Source organism: Triturus cristatus, chromosome 8 (genome assembly GCF_964204655.1).
Source record: "Triturus cristatus chromosome 8, aTriCri1.1, whole genome shotgun sequence".
Taxonomy (NCBI): domain Eukaryota; kingdom Metazoa; phylum Chordata; class Amphibia; order Caudata; family Salamandridae; genus Triturus; species Triturus cristatus.
Window position 1 is genome coordinate 876,024,726 of NC_140591.1, and position 27,358 is coordinate 876,052,083.

The 27,358-nt window shown below is 46.4% G+C and overlaps 1 protein-coding gene across 5 annotated transcripts in view; it reads right to left on the reverse strand.

Moving 5' to 3' along the window:
• The window catches only part of ADGRG7 (adhesion G protein-coupled receptor G7), a 1,782,456-nt gene that overhangs the window by 474,602 nt on the left and 1,280,496 nt on the right, over positions 1-27,358 (reverse strand). For all 5 annotated transcript variants that reach the window (XM_085622407.1, XM_085622408.1, XM_085622405.1 and 2 more), the window contains one exon: positions 14,093-14,205. In XM_085622407.1, the coding sequence (XP_085478533.1) occupies positions 14,093-14,205 (113 nt within the window). The remainder of the gene's footprint in view (positions 1-14,092; positions 14,206-27,358) is intronic.

Consider the following 27,358-nt stretch of genomic DNA (forward strand, 5'->3'; position numbering starts at 1 on the left):
ATTTCAGTGTTCGACCTGTCCTGGTCCTGAGGAGAACCCAAAAAGAAAGTAGGGTTTTGAAACGCGTCGACCGACTCCAGCTTGCTGCAATCGCCATCATTTTACTGACTGACACAGTGTACAAACAAGGCAACTTTGCCTGGTGAAATTGTTGTTTCAGCTAGCTGTGCATGGCAGGCTGTTAGATTGTGAACACGCAAATAATTTGTGCCGCCATTTTTCCTGTTTCAAGTGTAGGACTGGTCTACCTCTTTGTCAGTTTTAATAATGTTTTGCTCTCTTTTGGTCATTTATGTGCTGAATAATATATGTGCTGTAATTATTTTTGACGTAGTGTTGAATGTTTCTAAAAATGTATTAACTTTCTGTATGCTATGACTTAAATGGTCAATGCATTATATAATTGAATGAAAAATAGAAAAGTAAAATAAATACACCCAACCACTTTAGTTGTCAAAGTGGTTTGTTGAATGCAATAACCGCAACGCACGCCCAAACAACCTCTTGTTGTAAAATAGTATTGTGGCCCAGTTTGGGTGTTAGTACAACCCCCGTAATATCAAAATGTATTTAGAACAGTACTTGTCGTCCCTTAATCCCCCAGTACAAAAATGGGTTCGACAGCATGCCCGTCTCACACTAGAGTCCGCTGTGAAGATAGCCAGTGCCTAAAGCAGAGCACAAGCAATCCAGAAGGGCTAAGAGGAGACACCTTGGAGACCTGGAGAAAGTGGGGGTCATCGTCCTCCTCCACCCTCTATCGTGAGAAAACCAGACCCTGTTACAGTCATACCCGGTCCTCCTGTACTCAGACCGCCAGCGGCTGGACCACAGTGTTTTCACTGTGGTGGTATAGGGCATATAGCAAAGTTCTGCCCACAGAAAGAGGAACCTATGACGATTGGAGTCGTAAGAAACTACTACTGTTCCCCTCCAGAGAAAAAAACACCTCCCTTCCATTGCCGGCTTTCCGTGAACGGACAACCAGTCACAGCCTTGGTGGACACACGCTGTCTCCAGAGTGTCCTACGACCCCAAGACCTGAACCAAGAGAAAAAACACACAGGGACTGTGACCATACAATGTGTACATGTACATGGAGACAAAAAAACAGTACCTTACCATGGATGTTTCTATCCAAGACAGGTCAGAACCAACTTCAACCCTCATCCCACAAATACCAGAACAGTTAATCATCGGAAATGATTAACCCGACCTGGGTTACTCCGAAAAACCCAAGAAGAGGGAAAAAAGTGATGGGACACCGCTCCTTTGCCCCAGGATGACAAACCGGAATGGCCACCTTCGAAAGTTAGAATAAGCCGGAAGCAAAGAGAAGAAGAATCATGTCCTGGTTTTTCCCGTACTAAGAGAGGAAACCCCGTGGGAAACCGACAGGAATTTCCATGCAGCTCAAAGAGAGGACTCTATTCTGCAAGAGGGCTGGAATAGGGCAACAACGCAAGAAGACCCCCTTCAAGTAGGTCCCCACTTTTTTGTGAAGAATGGGTTGCTATTTAGAAAGTGGGGGCCAACACAACATCCACAGTTATTAGGACCTTTTCATGATAAAGTCCTCTACCTTGCACACAGTCATCTGTTGGGTGGGCATTTCAGTAAGGAAAAAACCGAGAAGGCCATCTTGGAGAGATTATACTGGCCAGTAATATACCAGCAGGTAAAAACCTACTGCCGTGAATGCTCCATATGCCAGAAGAATAGCCAATATGGGTCTGCCTGAGTACCCCTTCATCCGCTCTCCATGTCGAGCAGGCATGGACGTCATAGTTCCCTTGTTATCCTCAAAGAGCGGGTGTCATTATGTGTTGGTCTTGGTCGATTACGCCACCCGTTTTCCCGAAGCAGTAGCCTCGCGTCACCGGAATGCCTCCAATATTGCAAATGCCATGGTTAGTATCTTTTCCTGGGTGGGGTTCTCGAAGGAGATATTAACCGACCAAGGCACACCATTTGTATCCAAGCTCATGAGACAGGTATGCTCACAGCTAGGAATCACACAGATCTGCACAGCCGCGTACCACCCACAAATGGATGGGTTGGTGGAACGGTACAACGCCACCTTGAGAAGCACTCTAAAAAAAACTCCTAGCTCTTGAAACCAGGAAATGGGAGGAGATGCTGCCCATAACTCTGTTCGCCATCTGGTGCAAGGTTCAGAAAAGTACAGGCTATTCTCCTTTTGAGTTACTGTACGGCCGAAAACCCCGTTCTTTATTGGAGATGGCTCATGAAGCAAAGGGAGAACAAGAAAGACGAAACCAATACCCTAGTGGAGTATGTGTCCAACCTCAAAACCCATTTAGGCCAAATCCGGGATATCGTCCGAAATAACATGGAAGAGGCACAGGCCGCACAAAAAGCCCAATACGACAAGAAAGCAAAGGAGAGATCTTTCAACATGGGCGATCCCGAAACTGCTGATGATGGCATGGTACAATCATAAGCTGTTAGGCCAATGGCAGGGCCCTTACACAGTACTTAAGAAGGTGACTCCTGTCATCTATCGGATCGAGCTAGGCGTCAACTGGGGTACAAGCCAAATATATCATATAAATCTGCTAAAAAAATGTGAGGGTCCTGTTATTATGTAGGTAGGGGTAATGTCAGGACAAAAGCCGCAGTTTGACCAATGTATAGATACGGACCTTTTAGAACCCTTGAAATAGAACCTGATAGAGAGCCTCCATCCTTTGAGGGGGTGTTTCCCCCGTCTCCAGGAAAAACGTCCTTACTGGAGCACTCCATAAAAACCCTTCCGGGTAAATGACTACGCCTGAGACCATATAGGATACTTTAAGCACGCAGAGCAACCATGAAGGAGGAGGTTCAACAGATCCTGCACATGGGCATCATAGAACCCTCTGTTAGTGGATGGAGTTTGCCTATTGTCTTGGTGCCCAAACCCGATGGTTCGGTTTGTTTCTGTATAGACTTAAGGGAAGACATAAAATATCAGAATTCTACTCCTATCCATTACCTAGGGTGGACGAGACGATCGAACGAATGGGCAAGGCTAAATACATCAGTACCCTCGATTTGTGTAAGGGGTATTGGCAAATACCTCTTAGAGAATCAGATAAGGAGAAGACGGCCTTTTCCACCCCTGACGGGCTATACCAATTCACCGTATTGCTTTTCGGTTTGCATGGAGCCCCAGCCACCTTTCAGAGGGCTATGAATATGATTCTCCAGCCACATGAAAGGTACTCTGCGACCTTTATAGATGACATCCATCATTTATAGTGACACGTGGGACCAACACTTAGACCAGTGATACAGGCCTTGGGGGCTCATGGGCTGAAGATCAACCCTGCTAAAAGTCACCTGGCTGCCCAAAATGTCCGTTACCTGTGGTACCTGTTCGGGGAAGGGGTCATCAAACCCCAAAGCAACAAGGTAGCGGCTATTTCCTAGATTCCCTTTCCCCCAAAAAAGCGTGATCTCCGAGCCATCTTGTTTTTTTTGGGTTATTACCGTAGGTTCATTAAGAATTTTTCTCAAACAGCCGCCCCTTTGACGGATTTGTTACAGAAGAACATTAAAACCGAAGCAGTATTACGGCATCCCTCTCTTGATCTACTTCAAGCCTTTAATTCCCTAAAAACATCCCTGACATCTGAAACCGTGCTATCCAGTCCTGACTATTCACGACCATTCATACTACAAACCGACGCCTCAGAAAGGGGCCTTGGGGTAGTGTTATCCCAAAAAATACCTCAAGGAGAAGAAAAAACCCTCCCATATATAAGCTGCAAACTGTTTCCTAGAGAGGAAATAATGCCGTCCTAGAGAAGGAAGCACTTGCCATCAAATGGGCTATCGAAACCTTACAGTACTTTTTGAAGGGATGTGAATTCGTACTGTTCACGGATCATGCCACCTAGTATGGTTATCCCGGAACAAGGGAAATAACAGGAGGGTGCGAAGATGGTTCCTAGCCCTACTGCCATATCGATTTCTCACCCAACATCGAAAAGGGACAGACCAAGTAAATGTGGATTTTCTATCCAGATATCTACAGGAAAACAATAACACTAGTAAGACAGTTAGGGAAGGAGGATGTGAGGAAATCCATCCCGGCCCCCAAAACTAAGGGTGGGCGGACAACTCCGTCCTGCCCACAGAATGTGCGGCGATTTGCCCTTCCGCCTTCCGCGATAATAGGCGGAGAAACAGGGCAAATCTCCACTCACTCGCGCATAACGAAAGGTGGCCTCCCGCCCACAGTATTAAATACATTAATAAAGCAATTTTTAACTAACCTTACCTTATCGGCACGTCTTCTTCTGGGAACTGCGCATGTGCAGGAGCCCGCACATGCGCATTCCTCATCAGAAATGCGCATTCGCGGGTTCCCGCGCATGCGCAGTTCCCAGAAAAAGACGCACTGGAGGAGGATGGAAGCCTGGAGACGCCGCCGATAAGGTAAGGTTAGTTAAAAATTGCTTTATTAATGTATTTAATATTGCGGGCAGGAGGTGGGATGTGCGTAACGGAACTATGCGGAGAGTGCGGAGATTGGTTCCATCTCCGTGCCTCTCCGCGTATGTCCCTTACGCACATTACGCCCACCCTTACCCAAAAAATACCTGCACAACCGGACGAGGGTCCGCGTTCTGACGACCAGAGGCAAGACAAGACCCGGAATCAAAACAAAGATCCCATCTACTTCCGGGAAATAACCCCTCCCTGTCATGTATCATCACAGGACGAGACGGGTTGGTTGAACCCTATAACTAGAGGCAGAGCTAACCACGGAAAGACTCTCATGGAGAGAAAAGGGACGATCCGGAGATAAAGAGTAGAGACCCGGTATCGTGGAAAGGAGACGGAGACAACTCGACAAGAGCTGAAGTCACGAGAAATCCATAGGAGGGAACACGAGAGGAAGGCGGAGCAGAGGACGAAACCGAGGGCTGGAGCAAGGAGTGGTGGTGTCCACCAGAGATGCGGAAGTGCGCCCACAACTCAGGAGAGTTGCAGCGGAGCGGTGAGTGCTGACGGGACCGGTGGGTAGCTGTTTAGGAAAGAAGCACGTCGGGAAGGTGGCGAGCACGAAAAGACTAGCACCTGGCACTGTTTTTGTCTGTCCTCACTAGACACATCGGTACAAAAGTGGGTGGTGATGGACGGAGCATCAGAACCAATCAAACACTCACACCCAGTCAACAGATCTGGGTTTGATCCATTACCGTTCTTTAGCCCACTCTGTCATCCCAGTTCAGACATGGCCATATGCAAATCAGTCTGACCCTGTGCCTCATGGGAACAGTCCAGCCCGAACTGCCAAGCCATGCCTTCCCTGGACCGGAAACAAGCTTCCTAGGACCGGTTTCTGGCATTTCAGCCGTCTTCAGCCAGGCTTGCTTGAATCCAGTGGCAAAGTGACCAAGGGACTCACGTCTGAGCATGCCCTGCCAACTTATGGCGAACAAAGCGGTACAAAAGGGGGTGGTGATGGATGGAGCATCAGAACCAATCAAACACTCACACCCAGTCAACAGATCTGGGTTTGATCCATCACCGTTCTTTAGCCAACTCTGCCACCCCAGTTCAGACATGGCCATATGCAAATCAGTCTGACCCTGTGCCTCATGGGAACAGTCCAGCCCGAACTGCCAAGCCATGCCTTCCCTGGACCGGAAACAAGCTTCCTAGGACCGGTTTCTGGCATTTCAGCCGTCTTCAACCAGGCTTGCTTGAATCCAGTGGCAAAGTGAGCAAGGGACTCACGTCTGAGCATACCCTGCCAACTTATGGCGAACAAAGCGGTACAAAAGGGGGTGGTGATGGACGGAGCATCAGAACCAATCAAACACTCACACCCAGTCAACAGATCTGGGTTTGATCCATCACCGTTCTTTAGCTCTGTCCATCACCACCCCCTTTTGAACCGCTTTGTTCGTTGGCAGGGTATGCTCAGACATGGGGGTTGGCGTAAACTTGTGAATTCACCCCAGTTCAGTGACCAGATAATCGCAAGTGACGCTTTCTGCTTCTGGGTGCTATTTCCACTAAAAACTTTACAAGCCTATGTGTCCGGTACTGCTGAATGGATTGTTTTTGTTTTGGTGTTATTTGATTTATTAAAATTTTCTCTATCTTTCAAAATTGGTTTGGTAGTTTTCTTGAGTTGTGTTTTAACTACTATTGCTTGTGGGCTGCAAAAATACTTCATACATTGCCTCTAAGTTAAGCCTGACTGCTTTTGTGCCAAGCTACTAGAGGGTTAAGCACAATCTAATTTAGAGACTTTTGTGATTCATCCTGACAAGGATTGTGGTTGTGGCTTGAGTTGGGCTTCTATTACTCTCAACCCCAAAAAACTAATTTCTTACATTGGTGTTTAGTGGTGGGAATCAGAACTTGTGTCTGTGTCTTGCCACTCAATGATTTTGTGTAAAACTAAAAATCCCTAAAAATAATCTGGCACCGGATTTGAAGTTTAAAAATAAAGAAATTATCCTTGATTAGTCATTTGACCTTTTTCCAAATTTAATTTCTGCTTCACATTTGCTCTACCTGTGATACCAGTTGAGAAGAGTGAAAACCTTCACAACTTCTAGATGGCAGAGCTGAGGAAGCTCTGAAAGGAGAGGGAGGTAACCTTGGAGAAGGGGGCCAGAAAAGTGTACTTTCAAATAGCCCTCAGATCCTAGAGGTCCACAGGATGAAAGCTGCAATCAGAGAGTGAAAGGGTAATGACCCGGAGGAAGAGTTGGAGGTTGAGGATGAGGAAGGACATGTGATGGTCCCAGACCTAGAGCTGCAGTAGTAGGGTGAGGAAAACTGGCCTACAGGAACAAGGTCCCCTTCCAGGAGCAGTCTATCTTCCACCAGCCTGTCCCCCGAGAAACTGGAGAACAGGAGAGCTGAGCGAGAGCACAAGATGCAGCTGGCCAAGCTGAAACTTGAGGCTGCCAAAGAGGAAGTGGCTGCCAATACGGCCTTGGAGGAAAGGAGACTGGCCCTGGAGGAGAGAAAAGCAGAGAAAATAGGGCTGAGAGAGCCTTGGAGAAGAAGAAAATTGTACTGGCTTTGGAAGTGGGTCTAACAGCGCTGGACCTAAAGTCTAAACACCTCCCAGGGTCCAACAGCAATGGTGGCAGCAACAACCCAGTGTCCACTGGAGACAAGAGGGGCTATACTCCCAAAAACCTGTTGCCTAGCTATGTTTGATTTGAGATGTTATCAGTGATGGCATGAGTGATGTAATATGTGAGGTCATAAGCATTGCATTGCGGGGGCAGAAGTTATAGTTGACTCAGGTAAATAGGACTGCTGAAGTTCTATGGTTTTGTACAAGTGAAATCTAACGTCCCTGTAACTTTTGTTTTTTTCAATGAATTTCTACGTTTAAAAAAATTATATTTCCTAACTGTAACCTTTGTTTTTTTAAGTGAATTTCTATGTTGTTTTTCAACTAATAGTCACGTTTGTAGAGTGTTGGAGAAAGGGGCCAGGGCCTACGACCAGCTCTCAGCAATCTTACTGTGTGGGACTGACTGGAGGCAACAGAAGGGGTTCTTGGCCCCAAATACCCTCAAAATCCAAAAGGAATTAATACCCCAACTAGAAGTGTACCAGGAGGCTCATTTGCAGAGTGAAGGAGAAGGGGGTGGGCCTCCGACCAGGACTCAGCAATTCTGCTGTGTGGGACTTACTGGAGATAACAAGAGGGGTTCTTGGCCCCCATGGAACCTCAGCATCCAAGGGGACTCCATCCGCAACCAGTAGTGCCCCATGAGGAGTGTTTTCAATGTGAGGGAGAGAGGGGGCAAGGCCTCCGACCAGTTCACAGAAATCCCACTGTGTGGGACTTTCTGAAGGAAATAGGAGGGGTTCTTGGCCCCCAAGGACCCTCAGCAGCCAAGGGAATTTCATCCCTAAACCAGTAGTGCACCAGGAGGCACGTTTGCAGAGTGGTGGAAAAATGGGGTGGGCCTCCAATGACCTCTCAGTAATCCTGCTGAATGGGACTTCCTAGTGGTAAGAGGAGGGGTTCTTGGCCCCCAAGGACACTCAGGAGCCAAGGGGACTTTATCCCCCAACTAGTAGTGTGCCAGGAGGCATGTTTGCAGAGTGGTGGTGAAAGGGGGTGGGCCTTGGGCGACTTACCTGGGCTAGCTATTTTTTTAAATTTGTTTGTTTTATTAAGGCAGAGAGGTCCTTCCCTGGGTTGATTTTGGCCCCAGGACACCAATTCTGCTCTGCTTCCAGCAAGCGAGAGCATTGGTAATGCTCTTGCTTGCTGGAGGGCGCATTTGCTGTTGATTGACGGGAGCGGTAAAGCACCTGCCAAGCCACAGAAAACAGCTATGTCCTGGGGGTGGGCACCCCAGGACTTAGCAGAAGCTGAGCTTGGGGGATGGTGGTCCCAAGGGCAATCTATAGCCCCAGAGGGGGGCCACCGCCCCTCCTTTCTTGATGAAGGGACCCCTCATCTTAACAAAAATAAGTTGGCCATGGGGTGGTGGTGGTCCCCAGGGCCTGGGGGGGACCCTGAGGCCCCCACCACAAATTGATTATGGCCTCAGGGAGGTGGTGATCCACAGGGCGGGGGGGTCTGAGAGGCCCCCATTTAAAAATAAATAAGCCCCTGGAAGTAGTTGTTGGTCCTTGGGGCATGGGAGGGTTCATGAGGAACCCTTTGATTTCTTTTCGCAATGTGGCCCCAGCGAGGTGGTGGTGTCTGGTGCCTAAGGGAGTCTGAGAGGCCACCCCATTTAAAAATAAGCCCCAGGGAGATGCTAGTCCCTGGGGCACTAATGAGCCCACCTCCTTTATTTTGAAAATGCATTTGGGACCATTGGAAGATGGCTGTCAATACTTCCTGGTTTAAAGTGTTGGCAGCCAATCAGATCTCTGCACAAGATCAGGTGGGGTCGCCGATCCTCTGCGTCCCTATATACATATTTGAATTTCGTTTAATAACTCCGCAACTACCAAACGGATTTACAACAAATCACAAAAAGGCACTTCCCTGGACCAACATCTACCTTTCTGTCGAATTTGCTGTAATTCAATTCAGAAGTTTGGGCTGTAGCCGTGTCTAAAGGTCCTGTAGGAATTAACATGGGAACACAAGTTGTTTTTTTACCTCCCCCTTTTCTCGCCCCTCACTTGATGGATCACCCCAAAACATACCATGAGCAACAAGAATCACCAGAACAATATTTTTTGACAATTTCTTGAAGATTTGTCAAACGATTCCATAGATATAGGCAAGTGAAAAAATTATCTTCCTATGGAAACTAGGTCTGAACTATAACTACATACTGGCAACATATATATGTATGTGTATATATATTTATATATTACCTACTGGCAGTTGCCAGTAGGTAGTTATAGTTAGGACAGAGTTTCTATCAAAGGAGACATTTTCAGGTGCCTATATCTTTGGTGCCGCTTGAAGGTTCTCAATGTAATGTTCCCCAAAAACTTGCCTGGTACTTCAGGGGCCATTTGGAAAGTTTTGGGGTGGTTTGCCAAGAAGGGGCTGAGAAAAAAGAGGGGTCCCAAAATGCGCATTACCCATGTTAATTCCCATGGGGCCTTTGAACAAGCCTACAGCCCGAACTGCTGGATGTCATTTCACCAAATTTTCTAGATGTTGGTACTCAGATTGTGCTTCTTGCGAATTGGTGTAAATCGGTTCAGTAGTTCGGGAGAAATTAACTGGAAAACAAATTTGTATATCTGGGGATGCGGATTACCCGTGGATCCAACAGTACTCATACTGTAATAACCCGTGCTATAATCTGATTGGCTGCCAACATTTCAACCAGGAGGTGTTGGCAGCCATAGTGCATGAGCCCCCCCTCCTAAAATTTAGAAAACCTCAAGGATCACCATTGTCCCAGGGAATTAATAATAAATTATGTGAAGGGGCCACATAGACCCCCCGCAGCCCTGGGTACCGCCACCTCCCTGGGGCTAGATCCAAACAAATGATTGGGCTCTCGGACCACCCATACCCCGGGAACCGCCTCCTCCCCAGGACTATATGAAATGGCATGGGGGCATTGAAGATCTTTCCTGTGCCCCAGGGACCACCACTTCCCTGGGGCAGGCCCTATGACAAAAAAAGAAGGGGAGTCGTGTCTGCCCCCCTCCTCGAGCCATACATGACCCTGGGGACCGCCACCCCCTAGGGCCAGCTCCTGTCATGTTTTGGGGTGCCCACCCCCAGAACATAGCTGTTTTCTGTGGCTTGGCAGGAGTTTTTCCCGCCAAGCTACAGCAAAAGCTCTGCTTTCAGCAAATGAGAGGGGAGAAATGCTCATGCTTGCTGGAAGCGGAGCATTTGCTTTGACACACAGGGAGCTGCATGTTTAGTAGTTCGCTGTGTGTCAAAGCAATGCCAGCTCCTGTAGAAGGTAGGGAGAAGGCAGGGAGGCGGGGGCATTCAGGCTCCCTGTGGTCCCCAAATAAGTTGCCGGGCCCTGGGGATGGGGTCCCCGGGCCAAAATTGGCACGGGAAGGGTGGCCCCTTCCCTTTCACAATTTGTTTTTTTATTAAAAAAATCAGGGGGATGGGATCCCCTGGGCCGAAATTGGCTTGGAGAGGGGGGGCACTCAGTCCCCCTCCCGTTTAAAAAATGATAAAAAGGAAAGGCCAGGCCCCGGGGGATGGGATCCCAGGCGCCAACATTTTTTTTTCTTTTTTTTTTTTTAAAGGAGGGGGGGGGGGGCGCACGGCCCTCCAGCCCTAAATTAAGAAAAAATTATTGGAAGCCCGGGTCCCCGGGATGGTGTCTCCGGCGCCAAAATCAGCCTGGGAGGGGGGCTGCATGGCCCCCTTTCCCATTTCATAAAGGCCTGGCCTTAGGGGATGAGGGCCCCAGGTCCAAATTGACCCAGGTAAGGGAGGATACGCAGCCCCCCTCCCGTAACAAAAGAAAAATATAAGCCGGCCCAGCACCACTCTTGAAACGCGCCTCCTGGTGCACTAGTAGTTGGGTGATGAAGTCACGTTGGCTTTTGAGGGTCCTTGCGGGGCAACTACCCATCCTGTTACCTCCAGTAAGTCTCACACAGCAGGATTACTGAGAAGTCATCAGAGGCCCAACCCCCTTTCTTCACTACTCTGCAAACACACCTCCTGACTCCCTGCTGGTTGGGGGATGAACTCACCTTGGATGCTAACAGTGCTTGGGGTCCAAATATAACCGCAAAGCAATGCTTATGACCTCACATATTACATCACTGATGACATGGTCAATGACATCACTGATGACATGAAATAGTTCTCTACAGAGAAACCCCTTAAACTATCTAACAACATATATGGCGTCAACAAAATAGAAAGTCTAACATGTAAACAGAATAAGGTTTATCAGCAAAAGTGTTGTTCTAAATGAAATTGAGTAACAATGCAATGAGTGTCAAAAGTTCCTTTGCTCTTCTAAAAGTTCAATGAAAATGTTGATGAAGTCAGGATTGTAGAAATTCAGATATTTCTTTATAATATACAAAGAGGATTTCCCTGCCTACCATAATCTCAAACAAAAAGAGATGCAAGTGGGAAGAGAAGGAAATCTGTATTGGGAAATCCTCTAGGAGAGCTGTGTTGAATCTTTCCCATAGTGCTTCAAATTACTGCAAAGCTGCAATTGATCTGAAATACTTTTGACATAATTTCTTGAGAATTAGCATTTTAAATGAAGGTGTTCCCATTTCTATCAATTCTTTTTATCTGATAGACACAGGTAACTGAGAATAGATTGAGTACATGTTTAAATAAAATATGAACTGTGAATAGCAATATATTAATTTCAATTTCCACTAAGGTTCTCATTCCCCATTTACCAACTCGTAATTCCTTGATAGCCCTCTTCAATTACCAATGCACACGGTATCAGTTGCTCCAGAGCTGATTCACAGCCAACTTTTAATAACCCTCTAAATTGCACACCTAGGATCCTAAATTTAAATATTACAGTAAACAGAACACAGTTCTGATAGTTGAAGCGACTCAGCTATACATTAAACTAGCAGTAATGACAATAACTCTATTACCAAAAATGCAAATATTTTACTTACATACATTTTCTTTGAGCAAGATCCAGCAGCAATATTGTGATTGTGCTAATAGAGAGGGCCTTTTTGTTTTGCTGAGGTTAGGCACCTTTGGCCTGTAGTATGTCACACATTCAGAGCGACTTCATTTACAGCATCCATTATCAATGTGGTAAGATTTAAATTCAATTCTTGATTCCATATGCAAACATTTGATTCGATTAGTGTAAATGTACAGCATTTTATAGTGTGGTCGCTCAGTGCTCATTACTTGTATTTTTTTCCCTTCATAAACCATTATTTTATTGCAATGTGCAAGAAAGGTTAGTTTACTAAATCTACTCACTGCATTCATTCAAAAGTTTAGTTTTAATCCTGTGAATTAGGCAATCATTATTTCCCCACTATTTTCCATGGTCATATGTAAAGTATATTCTGATACTTTATTGAGTAAGATAAGCAACACTTGAATTGTTGTCCCTGCAATATAACTGAATATGTGCACTAAAATGTTTCCAATATATCATGTTTGTTAGATTCAGTTTATATCTCTTTCAAACATTTGTATGTTTTGTGTTGTAGAACCAACTGGAAGTGTATGAATGCAATTCAATTATAGCACCAAATAGCAACCTTTGTTATTGCATTGATTAATAACAACAATGTAAGCTTAATAAATACATATTTTAAGATAGCTGGGTTAGTTAGGAAGTTTCAAGATCTGTGATGCATCACTTGGATCCTATCTGAATTACCAAAACACCAGTGGACCAATTCAGAAAAGTCAGAGGGAAACAATAGACGTTTGAGAAAATTGCTCTTGTACAGCTACTCCTAGTTTGGAGGACATTCCCACTTTTCAGGGAATAAAACAATATACATTACGTCTGTAGTATTTGTAAAAACTGTGTCATTTTTTCCACGAGTTTTCACATACTAATGGCTCTTGACAGAGTTCAGGACTCAAAGTCTTAGGCAGCATACACAAACAGTACGGAGCAGGCTCCCAATATGCCTGCATTAGTTATGCTCACTCCATAATACATGGAAATTGAGCCCTTAGTTAAGGAACATTCAAACAATTCATAAATAAATGAAAGTGTGCAAAGCACTGCATTTATATTTAATGCTTTATATACCAAAACATGTAAAACCATGCTTCAGAGTACAACCAAACGACAAGACCTAAAGGGATTTGTTCAAACAAATCTTTAGTTTGCCGAATTTTACCAAGTGATGTAGAGGATGAGCAACATAACAAGGATGACCCATCTCATGGGGTAGTCAGACTCTCAGCATCCCTGATGCACACCATATAGTTTTTTGCCTACCTCACTAACATCCATTTCCACCACCACCAACCAGGAGCCATTGTTAAACCTCCTTCATCCCCATCCCCATCCCTGTCTCAACCGCTTTCCAGTGATTGCTGTTCACATCCAGATATGGCAGAATCTTGCACATGTGTTACCATGTGTTGGTTTGCCATGGATTTAGAAGAGCCATATCTCTTGACTCTTCATAGATTTATATCTGTGGCAGTCCCAAGTACTTGGGATCTATTTACATTTATTAATTGCAGCAGTAAAATGAGTACAGCTTGAAAAGACATACAACAAACTATTTTAAGTGAGCATGACCTCTTGTTTTATTCATTGTATTATGACCATGCTTGCTTGTTGGGAGTGCTCCTAGATTTTTATATTTTCCCCACTCATTCATTTACTCAATGCTGATTCACATACACACTCTTGATTCAAATAGAAATGGTATTGTAGTTTGTCAATACACCTCCTGAATTTACTCCAATGTTACAATTGAAATTTTGAATCCTAGAAAAATAATAGAATACAACACAAAATAAGTTGTCAAGCTTTAACATTATTTTATAAATTTAACATTGAAGTTGCAACTTACAGGGAACAAATATTCTCCACTGCCAACAGTATATATAAAAAGATCACTTGGTTTGAAAACACGAATTCCAAATTGTGTAATCAAGGATATGACAAGTGATTAGTGAAGACAGCAGCTAAAGTGATGCACTTACTTGTTGATAACTTGAAAAATGATTGTAATAGTCAATCCAACAATGGACAGGGAACAGCCAACAATTGAGACAATTTCAAGAGGTTTTGCATAGGTGTAGTTTTGTTTGAAGCTCTAAAAAGAAAGGTTAGTGATTGTTAGAAAATACTATTACAATGTAAAATCCAACATTCTATGTTAGTGTCTGTATTTTTCACATTTTGTCCAAGGACTGAACAAGTTACATCGCATCAAGTAAAAGACAATACAGACGTTTGGTTGATTTATTGTCTTCCTAAATTGCATCATCAATGACTCAATTAGTCTTCTGTAGAGAGTTATGCTTGCTAGCACTAATATCTGTTTTTAACATCAGAAATATTTGAACCTGTATCATTCAGCTATTATTGGACTAATCCTTTCAAACCCTCTTCTGTTTCTCTGTAAGTAATAAGCTTATATTTAGAGATTTTCAGAAGGTACTTAAAACAGTGCTTAACAAAGGCGGTCTGTCATATTGTAGTGTACAGATTTCACTGTTGGATGGATATGAATTAGTTGTACCATGATAATGTATTTCTTTTCACTGATTGGTTATTGCTTTTATAATTTGTTTACTTCGAATTCAACTATTAATACAGAATATCAAGAAGAGGATTTATTTATTTTCCGTACCTTTCAAACTCAGGTAGTCATAATGATTGACTCAATACGTGATCTCCTGAAGGGCATGTAGCAATGTTTGGACCAGAACATTGGTTGAAAAAGAAAGTAGACTTATGTGTTCAGATTAAACATCAAACTATAATAGAAAGAGTGGCGTGCGTTTGAGATAATACTAAAGGTATGCACTGCAAAGGTGACTTTATAAATCTGTCACTGGCTTCTTACCATAATCTGTACAATAATACATGATATACAGCCTGAAGCCGAGGCAGCAGCCCTGCACGCCTCCACTAGACCAATCTAATCCCTGAAAGTATTGATATTAACTTTACACAGGAAAAAAGATTTCTTGATCAATTAATTGTAAATAGGTGCAACTGTACGACTTCTTGAATATCGGTTTCAGCAAGTTTCCAGAAAACGTGACCAAAAGCCTCCTACAGTTAGTTTCAGATTCGCAGCGTCACAGTCCTTTCTGTGTAGATGTACAAAGCTTTTGGGACATTCTATTTGTGCTGAATTATTTTCATTAATGCAGCGAAAAGCATTGGGAAGACCACAAGCTAAGTGTAAACTGGTTAAATCATAATAACATATGAGCCAAGCGATTTGAGCTAGTCTTTAGGATTAACTCGCATTGGTTGGACAGAAGATAGGCTCAGTAAAGAATACTTGTTTATCACCAACCCTAGAGTGAATTAAAACAAAACAATGTTTTGAATGTAAGGCATGTCATTGTGTATGGCTAAGTGAGCTAAAATGAACGTTTCATTAATGCTCCAATGGACATTTTAGAGCTCAATCAATTAAACAATAAACAGGAAGGTGGCCACAGGACAGGTGTAGGCTTGGGTCTGTTGATCAACGTTGGTCATGTTTCAGCTCTGCCTAGAGCAAGGCATATGGGGCTGTGGAGGACCAGTTGAAGATTCTTAGGCTGTTCTCAAGGGCAGCATCCTTGGTTTGATTACTCTGCCGCAACCGACGAAGGACAATGTAACAGGGGTAAGCTTGCCTGGATGCCTGCTCCGATCAAGTTAGGGCACCTGGTTCCGATGCTTTTTGCTGCACAGCACAATCACAGCGGGTCCTGTGAAGAGGAGAAACTCTGGGCTGTGCAGGGATTGGAAGTCAGGATAACAATGCTCTGACTTGAGATGTGTGAGATATTCAGTGATCATTTACTTTCTACTCAATCGATATTCTCTCCCATCTTCCTGTTTTGTTTAGGTGTAGTTGAGGTGAAACGATAAGTCTTGGTCCATTGTACTGCCTGAACCTGCAGCGCATAGGCGGGCTGGAGCTTCCCATTGTATGCAACTGACAATTTAGCCCCGAACTATCTTAAAAAACTATGGAGCTTTTTCACACACTGTTTCACTGGTGCCACTGAATTGTCTAAAGTACCCAGGCCAGTGCTGGTTGTCTCCATCAGGGGATTCCTCCTACTCAGTTAGCAGGGCATTTAGTCTGTGTGTTTACCCGTGGTATCATCTTGTCTGTCCTGATCATACTGTTTGTCGTGTCTACAGAATTCCTGCAGAGACAGGTAAGGATTCTTATAATCTGTTCTTTATTCTTTGTCTCTTTACTGCGATCACATGCACGTCCTTACTCGTGCCCTCGCTGTTTAGGAATCCCTCCCCACTCCCTGACCGGAAGTGGTGTCCGGTTCCTGTCCCTCCCAGCATGCGGGTGCAGGGTCCTAGTGCCCCCTGACCCTGGTCACTACATCTCCCCCTTCCATCGAGAGAAAATGATGAGAGGAGAGGAAGATAGATAGATAGAGAGAGAGAGAGAGAGAGAGAGAAAAAAAGGAGGGTGATAATCCATCATTGTCCTTATACCCATCATTACATGTCTTCGATCAGTCTTGTTGGCCTTTTGCTCACTCTTTTCGGACATGTTCCTTCCGTTCCCTTCTGTGATCCCTCTTCTTGTCTCTCACCGTTGTATGTCCTTCTTCCGTTCTCATCCATAACTTCTTTCATGTCTGTCACTGTTCTCTGCTGCTGTGTCCTCCCTGTTTCCATCCATGGTGTTTAGTCCCTTAAAGTAAGACTTATTCCTGGTTTTCCGATATGGGCCAGACGCAGCTGTAATCATTGACCCTTTGACGCTTGTTATCGTTAGCGGCTCACTTGAAAATGCACTGTCTGATTTTCTCACTCGCCGCTGACGCACCACCACTGAGTCCCCTTGCTTAAGGGTGCGACGGACTGGCATGTCTCCTAGCGTCTGCATATGTTTTCATCTTTTCCTTTGCCTCCTGGTTCCTGACAGCAATACTACTGTGCTCCAGTGGCGATTTTGCCTCTAGTTGTGGTAGTCTCGTTCTACTTGTCCTTCCCAGCACTAGGTCGGCTGGACTTCGTCCCGTGGAGCTGTGGGGAGTGTTTCGATAGTCTCTTAGTATTCTGACAGAGTGCTTGTCCTATGGAGATCTGCGCTAACTTTGCTCTTTGGACTGCCTTCTTTACTATTCCCCATGAACTTCTCCAACATGCCATTCACTTGTGGCCACTGTGGCGTGATTTTCCGGTGGTGAATGCTTAAGTAGCCCATGAAATTACAAAATTCCTCCCCTGAGAAGGGAGGACCATTGTCTGTCTTTAAGGTGTGTGGGGAACCCCCGGATGCAAATATGTCATCCAGTAATGGCAACATCGCGGACGCTGATGTTGACGAGACATGTCACACTATGGGGAATCTGGGGTATTCGTCAATGACCACGAGCAAGTAGTTTCCTGTGTCCAGTGGCCCATAGAAGTCTGCTGCCAACGTTGTCCACACTGCCTCTGGAAGCTCCGACATCTGTAGCTGTTCTGGTTTTGCTGGTCGTCCTGTTATTTGGCATGTGTGGCAATTTAAGATGTTCTCCACCAGTCTATCTAGCCCAGGGAACCATATCTTCTCCCGAAGCATATTTTTTGTTGTTGCTACCATTCCTCTGTGTGATTCATGAGCCAAGTTTACAGTCTGCTGACGTAGTGCACTTCGCATGACTATCTTTGTTCCCCTCATTATTATTCCTTTTTCAATTTCTGATAGTTCTTCATTTATCTTTTTGAATTCCAGCATTTCTTCCTTGTTAACTCCTTCTCCCAAGGCGCTATTGTTGTTGATGTGCCTCCATCTTTGCTGTTGTGTTGTCATTTTGACTGCCCGCATTGTGGCGTCCCTTGCTGATTCTTGCTCTATCTGTGTTAGTGTGATTGGTGCAGGGGTGTTCTGTTTTAGCACAAAATCGAGGTATTCCTCAGCCATTGATGCGCTTTCTTGGTCCTGCGGTAAGGGGTGCCGTGACATGTCATCAGCCGGGTTGTGTTCCTTCCCTGGCTTGTGTACGATCTTGAAGTCATAGTCCATCAGTCTTATGCCCCATCGTTCAATGCAGGGTGGTATCTTTGCTGTGCAGTTTCTGGGTGTGGGATTGGAGGCGAGCGAGTTGTCCCTTGAGTTGGTGAACGTCGTCTTCCACGGTGGAGATTCGGGATTCGGTCTCGGGCTATGGCGTTCCAAAGTTCTTGCCAGAGGAGAGTCACATCCACCCGGACCTCAGCAATCTTGCTCTCCACGGAGAACTGCGAGGCATGGATCGCTTGAAGGATGGCGGATAGGTCCGCAGCAGGAGGGGCATCCTTATCCGCGCCTCCGCCAGTCGCCCCAGAGTCCGCGGTGGTGAAACAATCCATTTTCGTCTGGGTGGCCGGGGTTTTGGCTGATTAGGTGTGACCCAAGGCTACAGCTCCGCAGGGCAGGAGAGCCAGTTGCGGCTCCTACAAGGCCTCTGCAGCGAGGGCTCACGGCCAGCCTCAGAGGACCTCAGATCACGACAGCCGCAGGGGATACTGGAGGAGGTCTCCATGAGACACACGCCGCACGATACACGCGACCGATTCCACAGGTGAGACCCACATCAGGGCACAGAGGTCCGACCCCAGGATCTGCAGCAGAGTCTCCACACCAGGATCCAGAGACCACTCCGGGCGCCACCAAAACAGCACGAGGACAGGGGGATGGCACAGGAGGCCTCCTCCAGGGCTCCACACCGCACGCTACAGGCAGCCGGCTCCACCTCCCAGGCCGCACTGCTAAGCAGAGGCAACGTTATAAAGGCAAAGGAGCAGAGCAGGGTGAGCCGGAGGGGCGCCGGGGGAGGCCCCACCTAGGGCCTCATGCCGCCTGATGGATGCGCCGGACACTCACTCCCCCGGGGCCTCAGCACATGGGAGGCAAACAGGCAGCGGCTTGACACCAAGGGCAGCAAGAGGTTCACCGCAGCCAAGGGCCCAAGGACAGCTCCGGAGATGCCGCTGCGAGTTGGAGCAGGGGGCCCGACCCAAGGATCGCGCACCATCCAGTGGGCACAGCCGGTTTCCCAGGGCCCCGTCCCCCCTGGAGCAATCCCAAGGTCCCAGGGAAGCGGTAGAGGAGCAGCACCAGGGGTCCGATGGGCCAGCGGCCGCAGCAAATCACAGCGGGTGAAAAGAAGCATCGGGTCAAGTTCCAATTCGTGGTGTCGCGGGGGGCCTCCCACAACACAGTCCCAGCCCCCCCACCACTGCCACTCCCCAAGTCTCTGGCCTGTCGAGCACTGGACCGCCAATCACGCAGCCTCGAGCGTGTCAGCCAGGTCTCAGCCACCGCTGCCCTGGGTCTCCGCTGCCTGAAAACGACAGCCATCAAGCCAACCACGCCACCACTGACTATCAGTCAAAGGGGGCGAGCATGTGTGAAAGACTAAATTACAAAAAACACAAAGCACAACAAGGACATGTACCCCTCAACTGCAGGCCAGACATGGGCAATGCAAATTAGTTATTTATTTAGAAGTTAAACATAGTGTTTCGTGCCTGCTTATGGTAACTTCAAGGGGCAGCAGCAAGTGTATACTGCATCATTTGTCCACTCTTTTTTCAAAATTTTCTCGGGGGGAGAACTCCCTCCCCCGAACACCCAATAGGTTGGTCAGGCTCGCTCCCTACGCTCGCTCGCCGTGGTGTAGTACGTCAATTTTACGCCTCACTACTTTCAAATGTCACCAGACGCCACTGCCTGCATGTCCTGCCTACGCCGCTCTGGGACAATCATCTCCAACTGGTACCCGGCACAGCAGAGGGAAATCTCATCAATTATGGCCAGCGGTGAGTCCACCGCCTCTGGTACATCAATTATGCCTGCTTTCCGAGCAGTAGGTGACAGGATTATGCAGGATTCGGATATGGATTGGCCACGAGGTCCAAGGCTCACGTTCTGTCAACCATGTTGCTTGGCCATGCCTCCCTTCAGATGGAGACCTTGATAAAGTGTCTGACTGCAGAATGGCTTCTTGGTTGTTCGTTTGTCAGTCAAGGTGTTAGCTTCAGTAATGGATCCCAGTTTCCCTGCTAAATCATCTATATTTTGTTCCAGTTCTCAAGGTTTATCATGTGTTGGTTTCGATTTCAAATACGTCCATAAGCATTTTATGTACTGATGTTTTGGTGTAAATCTCAGATTACTGATATAGATTATTATGAGTTCAGCTCTGTTTTGACACATCTTCGTGTCCTTGCTTGCCTTATCTGATCTAGCTGTTTTCTGTTGGTATGGCTTTTTCACCACTAGGCTTTTTTAGGTCACTGACACCAATGGATTAAATATAAAGATGCCAGCAGTAAAACCTAGAGTTTTCATGCAAGGTTTAGGTATCGTTATCAGAGGGTGGGTGTTGAAAGATTACAAGTGTGAAACAGCACTTCTTTGACTCTTCTCATTGTATCTGTATTACCTACTTCACTATAGCAGTCACTGAGGTCTGGTTTGCAACAACATAAAACTTCTTCGCCTAACTGTGCTTTAGAATGTTCTGTTCTCTCTCCTCTGCAATTTTCTACATTTTTACTCCTTAAAGGTTTCTCTGGTCTCAAGGTTATGAACTCTCTGTGACTGAATCTACTTTAGCCTTCGGAATGTCCTGATGCTGTAATTTGTTGTCTTTGGTATCAGTCTTTAGACTGGTTCTCCAGTGTTGGATTCCGCCCGGACATGACTTCCTCGGTTTGGCTGGATCCAGTGTCTTTCAATTTTGATGCTTGTGTAAGAGTGACACTTGAAAATCAATACAGTCTGCAGTTCAGTCTGTAGTCCTGTCTAACTACCAGAGGCAGAGCACCTAAGTGATTGCATATGATCACCATGTGTGATTGTTTTACAAGTTAGATCTAAATCGCAACAAGATCTGATGCTCCCTCTAGTGCATCTTCTGATGCACTGGTTTGACCTTGTTCTGTACTTTTTTGTGCCACCTCTTCTCTGGGCAAATTAAAGTTGTCATTATACTAATTTATCTCGTCCTGACTATTTACACCCTTATCAATTATCTTAAGTGTCGCCTCTTCAGTCGTCTTGTCCAATTTGATATTTCTCAGTATCATTTAACTGAATTGAGAATTTCAAATTTTAATCATATAGTAAGATAGCTTCAGAATCATACAACCATTGATATATGAAAACTATTTAAACTACATTATGTCCCTTAAATTATACAAATCCAAACAAAAATGTTCTTGTTAACTGGGTGGATTAACCTTGTCAAGATGACTATTTTACCCCAATACTAAATTAATCTCCTGTAATCCAAGATTTTATTCTGAATTAAATGGGGTACTCCCCTAGTTTATGTGGCCTGGCATAAAGGGATGGGTGAGCTGTAAAAACCTGCCTTGACAGAAGAGGCTGCTTACTTTTTATTAAATCCTATCTCTGATAGGGTGGTGGAAGAGACTATAGGACAGCTTCCCAAAGGTAAAGCCCCCTGGGAGGATGGATTTGGTTCCAAGTTTTATAAGACATTTATATCAGCATTAAAGGGTCCCATGCCTACATTTTTTAATCATCAACCCACATGTGGTTAGGTGCTGGATTCATTGAGGAAAGGGGCTTTGGTGAATTTTGTGAAGGTAGGGAAAGAGCCAGATGATCTGAAATCTTATAGACCCATAACTCTTTTAAATTCTGATTAAATGATTTACACTAAGACTTTAGCAAATCGGATCAATAAGGAAGCTCAGTTTCGCATAGCGGGGGTTCAGAATGGTTTATATTGTAAAACATTTCATGTTTGAATTTGTAACTATGGTGATGGCAGATGCTATTCCTTTGGTGATTGTTTTGTTGGATGCCGAAAAGGCCTTCAATTTCGTAAACTAGAGCTGTTTATTCCGTGTGTTGGATAAGTTTTATTTTCGATCCTATTTTACGAGCTATAAATATTTCATCCCCCCAGCCTGCGGGAGCTAAACTAAAATTATATGCAGATGATATACCTTTTTATTTACGCCAACTACACTTAACATTGAAAGCGCCTTGCAATCGATTAAGACCATCACAAAAACTGAATGTCTGCTGTTTAACACCTCCCTGGATGTCCTTCCATCATTGTTGAAATATAATTCTAAAGTAAACCTCAAAAAATATCTGGGGTGTTTTATTCGGAGGCCTGCCCCTATTGGGTGGTTGCCCCTGATCAAAATGCCAGTTTTACAGATGCCCTCCTCTAGTTTCATTCTATTCTTCTACTCATGTTGAAGAATTTGGGGGTTCCTGAACTTAGATGGTTTGTCTTTATTCCCAAATTGTCCAAAAAAGTTAAGTTACTAAACCTCATCAGGCGGTGGAAAAATAAAGTGTTTAATAGACATGGAATCCCCCATGTTAAAGCAGAAACTCCTTGGCGTTATTACAAAACCGTTTTTCCCACTTTGAAGGAAGAAACAATATGAAAATGGGCAAATTTATCTATTACTAAGGTACGAGATTTTTTTGAAGGGACCAGGCAGTAATCTTTTTGTTTGGGAAAGACAGCTCATATGATTTTCATTTACTTTTAGGTATACCCAAATAAGGCCAATCTTAGCAACTTATCAGGGATGGATAATGATTCTTCAAGAAATATGGTTAGACAGCTGCTCTGGGACAATAACTTGCATCTGGGGGCCAGATGACGCGGTTCTGAAGATAAGATCAAAATGGGAAAACCACACAGGAATAAAATTAAAGGAAATACATTGGGAAAGATATTTCGATCTTAGCTACTTGACTCTCGGAGGGGCTGAATTTCCATTGAAAGGCTTTTTTTGATTGATGGATGCAGTATCATAATCCAAAATTAGTGAATAGGATGTTTCCTGGTACCTCTGAAAACTGCCTGAAATGTGATTAGATAGGGGATTGGTTGCATATGTTTTGAACCTGTGGAAATTTGGAGACATTATCGAGGGGTGTCTTCAAGGCAGTACGTAGGATAATTGAATGGGATATCTATCCTTTCCCAGGAATGTCACTTTTGGGCATTTGGCATGGGGAGATGACAGGGCAAAATGATATAGAGCATTTTATATTTATTGCAATGCTGGTGGCCCACTCTCTGATCACCACTTACTGGAAATCCCCCACCGCTCCACACTTAGTAGAACAAGATTTAAAAATTAGGAAAGTTAGGAACTGGGAAGCCTGGTATTATGCAAGAGTTAATCGCACTTAACAATATTATAGAAAAGTGAGGAAATTGGCCTGGAAGGAGTAGAGTTTGGTCTACGGTACTGCTGTTAGTGCAGTTTGTAGAAGCTGAGGCACTTTGGTGACGAGTGCTCTGTTTTTTTAGGGTTACAAATATATTACAAAAATTAAAAAGTATTTTGGTTCTTCATTTAGGTTCTGGATGAGATGTTCAAGGAAACCAGTTCTGCAAGTTTTTCATGTAAAAATAGAATAAATATCAAATACTTCCCTTCTTGCAGTGTTGGCACCCAAATAAATGTTGAAAAATAAGACTTGATGGGGGGCGAGGCCAAGATGGAGTCTCGATAGGACGCATCTGTTTTGCTCTCCACTCCCGCCGGGCCCTTAACCGTACATCCAGCGGCCGTAGGCGCACCGGAGCCTGCCCGAGCGGTCAAGGGGGAGAGGCAGCATATCCTGGGAAGTGGCAGTGATTTGGCTCCCCGGGAAGAGGCAGTAGTGAGCCTGTGACAGAGTGGCAGGGATCGTGCCAGAATTCCGGGAGAGGCCGTGGCGGCGAGCATTCAGCTCAGAGCACCTACGCAGGTTCCTGGCAGTCCCCCGGAGCTGTATAAGGGGGGCCGCTACTGCCACACAACATCCGCTGCCTGGTTGGTTTTCCCAGTGGCAGCAACGCAGGCACATGCTGGAGGCTGTGGTCGAGGAGCCGGAAGGCCTGATCTACATGAGGCCCCAGCTCGGCTGGCCTGGTTGGGCGTTTCCCGTGATGGAGCACTGTGGGAGGAACAGACGCCTGCACCCAACAGAAGAGGGGCTTGATCTGTCGTACGGCCAGTACGGACTCTCTGGTGGATCACCAGAGGGGTAAAAGGGGGCCGCCACCGCTCAATTACGCCCACCATCAGGCACGCCCCCGGCAGCACTGGAACTGGAAGGTGAGCTCAAACAGCGCGTCTCACCCTGCGGCCTGGCTGACCTGGTTGAGCCTCCACTGTAGCAAATCCTGCGCAAAGGAGCAGACACCAGTGCTCAGAGGACAGGCACTGTCTGGCCTGAACCGACTCTCCCCATAAGGCATAGCGGGCCTCCTTGTGGCCCCCAGGAGCTATACAAGGGGGTCACCGCCGCCACATAACACCCACGCCAGACAGCACTCCCAGCAGCACCCACATAGGCTCACACCAGAGGCCGAGGGAGCGAGCCCTGTGTGCATGTTCCACGTGGGGCCCGATTTGAACGGCCTGGATGGGCCTTCCCCACAGCAACTAGTAACTAAGGGGCTGAAAGCCTTCGCCAAGCAAAGGACCGGCTACAACACCCGGCCCAATCAGACTCTCCTCCAAGATCACAAGCAAGGCAGCCCCTGCGGGGGCGATGGAAATTAGGCACAAAGGCCCTTGGGGGTAGGGGCAGTCCACGAAGGGGAACAAGTGCAGCGGACCCTGAGGGCAGGAGTGGCAGGTGGGGTGAGCTCACTGCAACGGCACCCTAGCACACCAGAGCCCACACTGCGCCGGCAGGCCTAGCGGGCATCTAGAACCAGGCTGGCACCAAAACAGAAAGGCCTCTACAGCGATTGCGAAATGGCGGCCTCCAAAGGCAAGAAAGACATGTCGGTTAAAGATTTGCTCCTTGAGCCGGCAGCTACGCAAGCGGAGGGTCCGGCACCGGCAAAGCACCCGAACGAGGCTGAAGGGGGTGAGGGACTGGAGGGCCCAATCAGCCGATCCTTCATGGAGTCGCTGTTTTCCTCGCTCTGCGAGGATCTGTCTACCATAAAGCGTGAGCTCTCAGTGGACTTGAGGGAAATCCGACGGGATGTGGATTCTCTGGGGTATGAATCAACGGGATGGAGGAGCACAAGGCAGCCGGTGTGAAAATACTGCTCGGGGTCTGGACTACAAGTAGCCCAAAGCACAGCCTCAGGGGTCATCAAAAAGCATATGCTGCTGCAAATGTACACGGTGCACAGTGGTACGGGTTGTACGGTCCCCACGAGGGCTGCGGGTCTCAGGATTGTTGAGAGCACTAATCGACCTCTGGGTCTCTTGGGAACCCACCTACTGTGTTGCAGAAATATTCGGAGTCCTCAGGAGCTCGGGAGATGCAAACCGGTCAGATTAGTTTAGGTGCATGCTTAGCAGGGGAGTAACTCCTTTACTCCAAGGGAGATTCTTCAGTCATCCAGCGTTGTGCAGATCGTCAAAGTACTTGGTTTCTGTAGCAGAGTTTCGTCCAGGTAAATCCAAAGTCCTGTAGCCAGGGGTTCCTACTTTATACCCAAGGAAGGGGTGGGACAAACTCTGGGGGCACACCTATGGGAGAGTCGGGACAGAGGGGTGGCTACACCCATGTCCTTTGTCCAGTTTCGCTGCAGAGCAGGAGCACATGGGTCCTGCAACCGGTTTGAGCTGGACTATGCACAGGGACACCAAATGTGCCCCCAGTGCAGACATCAAAGCACTCTTGGAGTGCACCCACCCAGCCCCAATACACTAAAGCCTGTCTGGAAGGTGGTCACACCTCCCTGTGACAGGAAACCTATTGTCCAACCTTCCCCTGCCAGATTTATGTCCAGCAGCAGGAGGGCAGACTCGTGTCTGTGGCTGGCAGCATCCATCTTGTGATGCCAGGGTCGAGAAAGCTGGTACCGGGTGTACCGGTGTTGTCATATTTCTCCCTCTAGTAGGGTGGAATCATACTTCCCACACTAGTTACTGGTGTGGAGGTATGATTCCAAGGTGTTTGACCCAAAGCACAACATGTTTCCATGCAGCTGTTTTAAAGTTAGCATTTACTGCAAGGTTATAATGCACTTAAGAGTATACGGTTGGCTGCATCACAAACAACCCAGAATAAAGGTTCCGAAGGCTGCAGCGGGGCTCTGCTCATGCAGGTGCACCCTCTCACATAAAACCCAGCACCCTGCCTTCAGGATTGATAAGGCCTGCCATAGGGGTGACTGATAGGTTTATATGTGCAGTGATATGGAGTAGATATAGTGAACCTATATCTAAGTAAGGGGTGCATGCACCACCTTACACAGGCTTCTGTAGCAGACCTGTTGTGTCATTTTGAATGGTCTCCCAGGGGTGGCATAATACATGCTGCAGCCTCTGAGAGGCCTTTGGGGTACCTATGCCCTGGGTATATAGTATACCATATATTAGGGACTTATAGGGGTACCCCAGAATCCAATCTGGAGTGTACCTAAAGTACATGAACAACCAATTTAGGGAGAAAACAGACTGGGGTCCTGATTAACAGGAAAACCAGCAAAACACCAGGAAAAAAGTGGGGGTAACCATGCAGTCAGATTCCACCTTCCTACCGCCGGGACAAAGAATTTGAGCACCTCTAGCAAGAAGTCCTTAAACTGCAAGAACAGAACCTGGACCTACAGGCCCACACAGAGGACCTGGAGGACTAGTCACGCCAGAACAATATCCGTATTCGCGGCATGGCTCAGGGCGAGGGGGACGGCGAAATTGAGGCACTGGTGGCAGGCCTTTTCCACTTCATTTTGTGGGAGACCCCCGAGTTCCCCATCAAGTTGGACCGCACCCACAGGGTGGACCCCAGGAGAGTGGCCATGACTTTCAGCTAAAACAGTGGATCCTCAGGGAGGCACGGCGCCACGCGGATCTCACCTACGAAGATTCAAATCCTACATTAAACCAAGACCTTGTGGCCTCCACTCTACTCAAATACATACATTTTCGCCCGATCACGTCCTACCTCAGGGACGCTGGTATCAAATACCCCTGGGGACACCCCTTTAGACTGTTCTTTCACTTCAAAGGAGAACTGGCAAATCCAATCTCTTTCTGTAGTGGTTAATCTTTTATGAATCGAGGACCCTACGGCAGGCACACAGCTCCAGAACAACCAACCACGCAGTCGCCGAAGGGGGCATGGGTGGACCACTATCAAATCTCCCAGTACATCACCACGCCCTTACTTGGACTATGGCCAAAGAACGGCAGGCAGTACTGGTGACACTCGCAGGGGCGTCTTCGGACTAAATGGACACACGAAGGCAAAAGCTCTGAAATTTACAGTTCTAACTCTTGATTGCCACTGGATATAGTCTACTTATTGATGCGGGCCATGCCTG